The sequence below is a fragment of the Natrix helvetica genome (genome assembly GCF_964273705.1).
Source record: "Natrix helvetica genome assembly, chromosome: 16".
NCBI classification, from domain to species: Eukaryota; Metazoa; Chordata; class Lepidosauria; order Squamata; family Natricidae; genus Natrix; species Natrix helvetica.
Genome location: NC_138563.1, coordinates 595539 through 605289, shown reverse-complemented (window position 1 = coordinate 605289; position 9751 = coordinate 595539). Strand labels below are relative to the sequence as shown.

General features: G+C 53.6%; 2 protein-coding genes across 4 annotated transcripts; one reads left to right on the top strand and one right to left on the bottom strand.

Moving 5' to 3' along the window:
• The first annotated feature begins 458 nt into the window (after positions 1–458).
• PSMD4 (proteasome 26S subunit ubiquitin receptor, non-ATPase 4) lies at positions 459–4699 on the top strand. Its single transcript, XM_081968443.1, has 10 exons — positions 459–619; positions 829–969; positions 1545–1659; positions 2132–2218; positions 2497–2565; positions 2676–2891; positions 3094–3202; positions 3684–3815; positions 3944–4011; positions 4344–4699. The coding sequence occupies exons 1-10, from the start codon at positions 594–596 to the stop codon at positions 4509–4511; spliced, it is 1131 nt and encodes a 376-aa protein (XP_081824569.1). The 5' UTR covers positions 459–593; the 3' UTR covers positions 4512–4699.
• A 597-nt stretch (positions 4700–5296) lies between these two features.
• On the bottom strand, positions 5297–9724 carry LOC309400116 (uncharacterized protein). Of its 3 annotated transcripts, XM_081968442.1 has the most exons (8): positions 9597–9711; positions 8014–8096; positions 7528–7596; positions 7280–7429; positions 6665–6784; positions 5974–6084; positions 5645–5762; positions 5297–5486 (listed from the first exon to the last, which is right to left on the bottom strand). In XM_081968442.1, the coding sequence occupies exons 3-8, from the start codon at positions 7591–7593 to the stop codon at positions 5458–5460; spliced, it is 594 nt and encodes a 197-aa protein (XP_081824568.1). In that variant the 5' UTR covers positions 7594–7596; positions 8014–8096; positions 9597–9711; the 3' UTR covers positions 5297–5457. The 3 variants fall into 3 exon arrangements, with proteins under 3 accessions (XP_081824568.1, XP_081824567.1, XP_081824566.1); XM_081968441.1 differs by having other exon boundaries at positions 7528–8096; positions 9665–9724; XM_081968440.1 differs by lacking the exon at positions 9597–9711 and adding an exon at positions 9147–9223 and having other exon boundaries at positions 7528–8096.
• Between the last annotated feature and the right edge of the window lie 27 nt (positions 9725–9751).

Below are 9751 nucleotides of genomic sequence, written 5' to 3'. Positions count from 1 at the left end.
TGACTTAGTTTTCTTTTTTTAACTCAAGCTTATTTATTTTGGTCCCACTGATTTGTGATTGGCATATTTCTTGTTCCCTTCCCACCAAAGGTGGTCCCGATTTTTTCTACTTTTCTGCTTTGGAAGGGCTAGGTTGGCAGAAGCTGGGACAAGTCACGGGAGCTCACTCCGTTACGCGGCGCTAGGGATTCGAACCGCCGACCTTTCTGATCGACAAGTTCAGGGTCTTAGCCACTGAGCCACGGCGTCCCTTCGTGTGGGTGGGTGTTTTATACATATTTTTATTTATTGATACGTATATATACAAATCACACTTATACAATTTATATGCATTTGGGAAACCCTGTACGTAACACACGCCTTGAAACCAACAAAAAAAAGAAAACCCCACAAACTGAAGTCTGCGCCTGCGCGTCCCGCCCACGACAGCCGCCGCGCAGGCGCCAGAACTATCCCTCCCGGCATGTCCCGCGCGCCGGACCTGCCAAGAAGAGCGAGGCTGATTGGTGGCGAGGCAGCGGCCGGTCGGCCGGAGGGAGCAGAGGCAGGAAGCGGAGTCGGGGGGCGCCGGTGGGGCGAGCGAAGGAGCCGCGATGGTGCTGGAGAGCACGATGGTCTGGTGAGCGGCGGGGCAGGGGGCGGCTGAGGAGGCGAGGGAGCGGCCGGAGGGGGCGGGAGCGGGTTTCCCTGAGTCACGGCGGGGCCTGGGGGCGCCGGGGCGGGGGGAGGGGCGGGGGCGGGGCTTCCTTGGGGTGGGGAGGGGGCTCTGGGGGGATACAGACCTCCAAGTGAAACCCCCCCCCTTTGCCCCCCTCCCCAAATTCTCAGCGTGGACAACAGCGAGTACATGCGCAACGGGGACTTCCTGCCCACCCGCTTGCAGGCGCAGCAGGACGCCGTCAACATCGTCTGCCACTCCAAGACCCGCTCCAACCCCGAGAACAACGTGGGGCTCATCACGCTGGCCAAGTGCGCCCCTTCGCCCACTCGCAGGGGGTGGGCTGGGTGGCCTCTGGGGGGCAGGGAAACCCTCGAGACCCCCGGGGTTCTATGATGGCCTGCCTGGAAAGGGCGTGGACTGGATGACCTCCCAGACCCTTCCTCTGCTTGGCCTGCCTTTCAGGGACAGATAGACAAGACACACATACACACACACACACCTACCTACCTACCTACCTGTCAGGTCTTTGGAGAGGCGGCTTTTGAACCTGGCCTGCCTTGTGTGGCAACTGGAAAGGGGGTGGACTGGATGACCTCTGAGGGACCTTCCTCCTTCTGCTTGGCTTGCCTTTCCCAGATCAATAACACACACACACACACACACCTGTCAAGGCTGCCTTGGAGAGGCGGCTTTTGAACCTGGCCTGCCTTGTGTGGCGGCACCTGGGAAGGGGGGTCAGACTAGATGACTCGCCAGGACCCTTCCCTCCCTGGGAGTCTTTACTCCCTGCCTTCATTGGCCCGCTTGGCCTGCCTTTCCGGGGTCTCCCTGGGGCCTGCTTTGGAGGGAGGCTTTCTTTAACCCTGGACGGTTTGTGTTGCAGCAACTGTGAGGTGCTGACCACCCTGACCCCGGACACAGGCCGCATCCTGTCCAAGCTGCATTCGGTGCAGCCCAGAGGGCGGATCACCTTCTGCACCGGCATCCGAGTGGCTCATGTAAGGCGCCTCCCCCCCCTGCCCCAGGTCTCTCCCTCTCTGCCTGGATTGAGCCCCTCCCCCCCACCGGCTGTGCCTGCTGGGGTCTGTGGGACTTCTGCTCTGCCTGCTCAGGTGTAGAAGCTTTGAGCAAACTTCCAGAGAGCTATGGGGTTCTTCTCTGCTTAGTATATGGACAGCATTTCAAACTGGGTGGCATCATCCAGTAAATCAAGGATGGGGGCCAGGAGGGGGGGGATTCTAGGCAGCCCCCCCTTTCTGAACTTATTTGCCAAGATCAGAGTTCTTCAAACTTGGGCACTTGAAGGACTTCAACTCTCAGAATTCCCCAGCCAGCATAACTTACTCTCTTGTAATCCCTAACTCTGCAATCTCTCCACTTAGATCAGAGGTTAGGGTTAGGACAGAAAGGGGGGGGGGGAGTGAAAGTGGGCCACAGCCCCTCCTCTAAAACTCTTCCTCCTCCCCAAAGCTGGCTCTGAAGCATCGCCAGGGGAAGAATCACAAAATGCGCATCATTGCCTTCGTTGGGAGCCCGGTGGAAGACAACGAGAAGGACGTGAGTGACACCAAAATGACAAAATACGTTGACGTTCCCTAAAAACGTGGGAGCCACAGTCCCGAGAGAGAGAGTTTAAATAGGATAAAGTCCAGGACTTCAGAAAGGCTGCTGAGCTAACAAGTCCCAGCATTCCTCACTCTACGGCTGGGAGTCATCAGGAGGGCCCCAACGCCCGGCCTTAGTATTCCCAAACGGAGCCCCCGGCCTTGGTTTAGGTTGCCCCGTGGAAGGGCTGTGATGCTCCCAGGCACTCCAAATGCCTCCTTCGTTTACAGCTGGTGAAACTGGCCAAGCGGCTGAAGAAGGAGAAAGTGAATGTGGACATCATCAACTTCGGAGAAGAGGTGAGGTGGGGGGGGGGGAAACACACCCCCAAGGTCGTTTTTTTGCGAATCGAGTCTTAGATCCCCTCTCCCTAACGCCTCCTTCCTTCCTTCCCTCCTCTGCTCTGCAGGAGGCCAACACGGACAAGCTGACGGCTTTCATCAACACCCTGAACGGCAAAGACGGCACCGGGTCCCACCTGGTGACGGTGCCTCCCGGGCCCAGCTTGGCCGATGCCCTCATCAGCTCCCCCATCTTGGCTGGAGAGGGAGGTGCCATGCTGGGCCTGGGGGCGAGCGACTTTGAGTTCGGCGTGGACCCCAGCGCCGACCCAGAGCTGGCATTGGTAAGGCGGGCTGTGGGGCTCTGGAAATCTGGCCAACTTGGGCAACGTTTAAGACCTTTGGACTTCAACTCCCAGAATTCTGGGAGTTGAAGTCCACAAACGTTGCCAAAGCTGCGCCCTCCGTCCTCTTAAGGCATTCTGGTAAATGGATGCCAAGCTGGCATTGGGGAAGGGGCTCCTGATGTTTCCTCTGCCCCTCCAGGCCCTCCGAGTGTCAATGGAAGAACAGCGCCAACGGCAGGAAGAAGAGGCTCGCAGGGCGGCAGCTGCGTCTGCTGCTGAGGCTGGCATTCCTGCCACAGGACGGGATGGTAAGAGCAGAGCTTGGCAGGGGGGGTGGGGAAGGAGGACACACGCTTCCTCTCTTTGGAGGCCCTTGGTTTTCCTCCTTTTCTGAGCAAGCAAGGATGGAACTCTGCTGTGTGTTCAAAACGGGAGAAACTAACATTGTGGCATTATATTTATCCGTAATCAACCAAGGTGTGAATGAGTGTTTGTCTTTTGTCCTATTTAATGCATTTTTTTTCATGTTTTGTCCTTTTTTTGTTTGATATTTTTTTTGTTTTGCTTGTAATTATTGTTTTGGAATTTGTATTTTGATTTTCTGAATTGAATGATTTTTTTAATGCCACACGGAATTAATCCCCAAATCATCTTTGAAAATGCAGGGGGAAAACGCCATGCATTTGCATGCCAACAGACGGGCCCTCGGGAGAGCTGAGGAGTCGCTCAGGGCAGTTTTGAAGCCCACCACTTGCCAGCGTGAGCTGACCTCTTTTCTCTCGTTTTCAGATTCAGATGACGCTCTGTTGAAGATGACCATTGGGCAGCAGGACTTTGGCCGAGCCGGCCTGCCTGACCTCAGCACCATGACCGAAGAGGAGCAGATAGCCTATGCTATGCAGATGTCTCTTCAGGGAGCTGGTGAGGAGGGGGGAGGGAGAGAAGGGGTGACAGGCCAGAGCAATCCTAGCAAAGGGGCTGGAGAAGCTTGACCAGTACAACTGGCCTTGCCTCCAATCTCTTGTCTCTCTCTCTCTCTCTCTCTCCAGAATTTGGGCAAGGGGAGTCGGTGGAGGGGGAGAGCTCGGCTGATATGGACACGTCAGAACCCGCCAAGGTTTGAGTTTTTTGGGGGCACCGAGCTGGGCTTGAAGGGGCAGCGCTGAAGACTGCTTGGGGGTCTCATGAGACAGGATGTCCCCCCTGGCCCAGGTCCCGTTGCCGTTTGGGGAAAGCTCACCAAGCAATTTTTCATTTTTAAATAAAAAGTCAGTGATGCAGAAGAGGGAAATTTGGGCACAGTGTGTACCTGGGCCTGGCCTCCTCTCCTGCCCGGCCAGCTTTCCCAGAACACCTGGTTTAGGGGGGTGGAGGGGCTCCCATCGTGATCTGTTCCCTAATCCCGGATTAACCCAGTCGTGGCTTACTGTGACGTCCTCCCTCCCTCAGGAAGAAGACGACTATGATGTCATGCAGGATCCCGAATTCCTCCAGAGCGTTTTGGAGAACCTGCCGGGGGTGGACCCCAACAACGAGGCCATCCGCAACGCTATGGGGTCCCTCGCCTCCCAGGCCTCCAAGGAAAGCAAGGAGAAAAAGGAGGAAGAGAAAAAATGAGCCGGAGTCCCTCCTCGTCCTTCTGTCCACACACACCTCCCAGGTTGTGTGGCATGGTAGCGTTTGGTTTCCCTAATCTTTCTGGGCTTGTCTGTCTGCAGGGACGTGGGGTCCCCGGGGGGGAGGGTGTCTTTTTCGCATTTTGCTTGTGGTTCAACAGTTAATAAAACCCTTAAATTTTCTCTGTATTTGGTGTGTTTGCACCTGAAGTGTCCCCAGGGGAGGGGGGGAGGTCACGCGATGTGTGAACCTCTGTCTCTGTGATGGATGGAGAGAGGTGAAAAAGTGAAGTTTCATCCCTGTGTAACGGGAGAAAACCCAGCTCCTAAACCTCCATCCAGATCCATTCCTCCCCAGGCATTTTTACTTCTGGATCCTCGTCTGTTAGAGGCTCCCAGAGAGAATTCTAGCAAAACATGGAAACAGCTCTCTCCTGTAACCAGGATTACTGCCGATTATAAAACACTGCATCACTTAACACCAGCGAGCCTTTCTCTTTATGGTGGGTCGCAGGAGGAGATCCGTGTTAGGCTGTGGTAGCCAAACATCGGGAGATGCCTGGAATTGCATCCGAGGAGGTGAACTGCAGTTCACAATCCTTCATGCCTGTGATTAAGTTTTGTTAAGTCTGCTGCAACCGTCACCGGCTGTTATTTTAACTTTTAAAGATCAGTGGCTGTGAACAGACTTTTCCGGCCCCTGTTCTTAAAAGAATTGGGAACTTTGGAAATGCAGAGGGTTTTTCTTAACTGAATCCCATTATCAAGACCAAATCCTTCCACGTTTTCTTTTCTTTATTAAGTGCTACAAATTCAGTGATTTTTAAAGGGGGGGGGGGGTGTCGGTCTCTGCCTTGTGCCTTGCCTTCCACAGCCGTGTAACCGTCTTGTGGCCTCTTCCGTGGCGGGGGAAGATTTTAGCAGGAAGGAATGAGTGGATCTCTTTCCTAAGTAGTTCTGGTTCTCGGAGAAGCCACTGGGGGGGAAAAAAAGAAGAAAGAATCTGGCTTTGTTGGAATGAGGGAAGGAAGGTGGGTTATGGTTAGGAAATAGCCTTGCAATCTCCATCCTCCCCAAATCTGGGATGCAGAGGGAGGCCTGTTTTGCCCACCTCGACCCATCCATGCAACTTACATGCTGAGTTTGCAACCAGGTATGTTGGCTTGTTGGTACAGAGCAAAGTGACCAGGCCTCCCAGGGCCCCCGTCCCCATCATCTGTACCTCCGCGGTGATCCCCAGAGTGACGTTTTTCTACAAGAGAATCGAGCAAAGTTGGTTTTGGATCATTCCTCTCCTCCCCCCTCCCCTTTGCCCCCATTTCTCCGCTTCCCAAGGGCAAGAGGGAAACAGCTGGAGAAAGAGCGAGAAGCAGAGTTGGGTGGCTGGACTATTGTATGCAGAGCATCTGCTCTCTGCAAGGGGAATAAACAGCATCCCTTGCCCCACAGCAGCAGAGAGTTACCAGGACAGCTTGGAAGAAGCTTTCCAGCTCCTGGCAGGACGGCAGCAGTTCAGAGGGGTCCATTTTGCGGGTGAGACACCCCTCCGGCTGGCCGTGATACACCATCAGGCGCTGGGGAGAAAACCCAAAGACAAAAGAGGTTAGCATTCCTTGTGGGGCGTCTCTGCTCCTGGTAGATCTCAAGTAAACGCCTCTTTTTTCCTCTCCTACATATTAGAGGGCTCATTACTCCCACTGGGCAAAACGGAATCCAAGCAACACACCCGTTCAATTAAATCTGCTCGGCCTTGGGGGGTGGGGGAAATCCACTTCTGTAGCTGCAAATTTACAAAAGGAGAGGAGGGGGCTTTCCATCATGGCTCTCCAGTCCTTGGAAAACCAAGAATGGCTTTTCCTTCCACCGAAATCTTTGCTATTTAAACATCGTCATTTTAAAAGAAAATGCAAAAGCATTTCATATTTTTAACACGTAAGATTAACTAAGACTTAACTGTCTTGGCTCTACGTTTTGCAACTCAAGAAACTGACGAGGGGTATTGGCGAGCGCTTTAAATTCCCTGCTTTGGAGATGGTGAAGGGGAAACCCGCAAGACCGTCCTTCAGGAATTCCAGGGCCCTTGGGGGGGGGAGGGAAAGGCAGAGACCCCCCCAGGTCACCCCCTCGAAGCTCCAGCTGGATGCTGTGACTCACGTTTCTCAAATCGCAGGTAATGCCGGGCGAGAGTCCCTGTTCGCCAAGTTCGCTGAGAGCCAGGAGCAGGGATGCTTCGTTTTGGACGTTGACTTGTGCAGGGTAGCCAAAGGCGCCCCTCTTCGAGGAGGGGAAGGGAAAAAGAAAGCGGGGAGACCATCAGATCTGGGTTCAAGGCAGCCTTCCATCTGGACTTCTCCAGCAGAGCAACAGAAATGCCAGCTGTGTCACGGGGCACAATCCTTCCTCATCTCATTCCCAGCAATGTCCTACCAGGGGTTTTCCCCCCCCAGGGGTGCTGAGCTTATTAGCTGCTTGGGTTGATTTAGTTTTATGGCTCCAACATCAAGTGTGTGCGGTAGAGTATTCCCACTTCTATTCTGGTGCTCCTTTAAGGCACTGGTACAGTGCGTGGAGTTTTGCCATCTTCCCATCACTGCCTAGGCTGCTGCTGCTGCTGTGTTGGGATCACGCTTTATGGTTGCATTGGCTCCTGGCCAGATGCTGGGTGTGACCTCCCTCTTTTAACCTGGCCATCTGGCCCCTTGTTAATGGAGTGCCCTAATTAGCTCCATTCAGAGATGGCCAGCCCAGCTGCTTCCTCCCTTACTCTACCTGGAGACAAGCCGTCCGCCCCAGGAACGTCGCCACGAGGATCCCGACGACGCTGATGGAAAGAACAGCGATGGCGCCCACTGTCAGGATCACCAGTTTGTGGTTCGAGGCCACGGGAGTCTTGGTGACCTCCAGACCGGAGTGGAGAGACTGTCAAACCGATTGAGAAGTTCAGAAAGAGACAGGCGATACAACTCGAGGACAATGACCACAAACGCCCAGTCCGTCTTTCCTTGAACCCCACTTACATAAGGAGGGCTCTTCGGGTGCAGCCCTCCCGGCCAGGAATCGGGGTGCTTCTCTTCATTGGCCATGTCCTGTGGGATGGGCTCCAGGTAGAAGCACACGGTGGTAAGCAAGAGGGTCGCATCACCTCTTTTATAGCCTTTGACTCGTAAAAGCCTCACCCACCCGGCTGGGAGCCGAGACGAACAATGAGCCTCTATAAATTTCCCAGCTCGGCATCCTCTGAGCTAGAAATCTTTCTGCGCCTCTCTGACAGTAAGTTTGAAGGCAGGTTTAGAGAACAGGTATTTTCCTCTCAGGTAAGAAAAATCCCTTTATTAGAGAAAATGCAGAGATACCCAGCCTGAGGCGTGGGATATTATCTCCCCCCCCTTTTTTTTTCTGAAGAAAGTTACTAGAGTCGAGTTTACGCAATTCAAAGTCTTGTTAATTTTTTGGAGGTATTGCTTTATCTCTTCCGACACTCCAAAAGGAATTATTTTGCAGACCGTTGGCCACGATCCATGCCGAATAGAAAGGGAAGATTCAGGTCAGCTCTTGCTGCATCATCCTTTGAGTCAGGTGTTTATTTCTAAAAAGTTGAAGGGGAAAAAAGAGGAGAGGTTGAAAACAGCGCAGGAGAGAAAGCCCAAAGCCAAAAACAAAGTCATCCATTTCACCTCTCCTGTTTCAAGGAAAGCGAGAAGAGAGGCAAAGCAAGAAGGCGGCCTTTGTTTCATGGACCAAGAAGACGGCTGGACAGGAGGGCCCATCTCTGTTTCACGTCATTTTGTTTAGGTCAGATTGCACCACCTGATATTGCAAACAAGGCGCTTTTGAAAGGGAGGCTCCGGGGCTGGCCGCTCGCCCCAACTGGGCCCAAGCAAGGCCACTGCTCTCCCTCCGAGGAAAAGAGCCTCGTCACGGCAGCCTTGGAAGGTGTCCAAAGCCCGGCCTCGGGGAGGGGGAGACGGAGACCTTGGCCTCGGCGGAGCACAAAGGGAAGATTGTTCCAGGCTGGACTGACATGGCAAGCCGGGCCAGGGAGATCAAGATCTGGCTTTGCAACCGAGGCAGGTGGAGAAACAAAGCACAAAGCCGCCTCAAGGAGAGGCAGGAGGCCAAGGGTCCCACTCTTTTGCTGGGCTTGAGACTCCGGCCTCCTCAGGGTTCTAGTCCTCATGGGCAAATCTGCCTGTGCAGAGCTGAAAAAGCAATTAGGGTTACAAGCGCAAGGTTTTATCCACTGGCTTTTTCTTGGTTTTCCCAGCCATCTCCCTGTCTTATCTGAGCAACACCCCTGCGAGGTAGGCCAGGGAGAGCAATACTGGCATGGATAGGGTTTTCCATGCTGGCTTGTGCAATAATATGCTTGGCTTGGAGAGGAAAAGAAGCCCATTTTTTTGACCAGGCCTCCTTCCTCCAGGCCATGGTTCTCCAAACTTGGCAACTTTATAAGACTTGTGGACTTCAACTCCCAGAATCCCCCAGAATAGCTGGCTGAGGAATTCTGGGAGTTGAAGTCCACAAATCTTAAAAGTTGCCCAAGTTTGGAGAGCCTTGGCCTAGGCAATTGTTAAATTTTTAAGCATAAATCAGTTTCATGGGTTTTTATGTTTAAAAAAGCACATTTTTCCCTCACCGGAAGTGCAGATTGGTCAATATCGCCCACAATCCTTTGCACCCTCCCTCAGGCGCCGAGTCATTTTCTCCCAGGCGCCCTTGCGCGGCTCCCGTGGCCTCTCGCCTCCCATCATGCCTTGCGAGTTGGTGTTTTTCATGTTTTCAAGCCCTTGGAGGGCGGACAATTTATTTGAATGGCGGGAGTAATACGCAATAGGATGACTGAAAGTCGAGGACAAAGCCCCGCCTCTCCATAGTCGAACACCAATAGGCGGTTCGTTACACCTGCTGCAGTTGCTGTGCTCTCAAGCAATGAGTCAATATAACGAAGGTCCCGCCTGAGACGGATTTTCACCAATTGAAAAGCGACATTCGGTGTCAGCCTGAGTGAGGTTTGTGGCAGCCAATCGCTACGAGAAGCCCCTGGACAACTAAGGCACTCTGAGCCAATAAAACCGATGAGGCTCACCCTGCGAATGAATTCCCCCAGCTGGGTCGCACAGAACCATCTCCCCCCGGCCAGCGGATAAGGCGTACCGAGCATCGATAGGCAGGCCGTCCAACCAATAGATCAACAAGGCGACAGGAACAAGCCAGCCCCCTCCGCTTCCTCGACTCCAATGA

Excerpts from the sequence above, each read along its gene's own strand:
- PSMD4 (XM_081968443.1), top strand. The coding sequence starts at position 594 with ATGGTGCTGGAGAGCACGATGGTCTG. Across the intron at positions 2,219-2,496 it reads TGGAAGACAACGAGAAGGAC|CTGGTGAAACTGGCCAAGCG; the intron begins GTGAGTGACACC and ends CTTCGTTTACAG. Across the intron at positions 4,012-4,343 it reads ACACGTCAGAACCCGCCAAG|GAAGAAGACGACTATGATGT; the intron begins GTTTGAGTTTTT and ends TCCCTCCCTCAG.
- LOC309400116 (XM_081968441.1), bottom strand. The coding sequence starts at position 7,593 with ATGGCCAATGAAGAGAAGCACCCCGATTCCTGGCCGGGAGGGCTGCAC. Across the intron at positions 5,763-5,973 it reads GCTTCTTCCAAGCTGTCCTG|AAAAACGTCACTCTGGGGAT; the intron begins GTAACTCTCTGC and ends ATTCTCTTGTAG. Across the intron at positions 5,487-5,644 it reads CCTGGTTGCAAACTCAGCAT|TGGCTTCTCCGAGAACCAGA; the intron begins GTAAGTTGCATG and ends TTTCCCCCCCAG.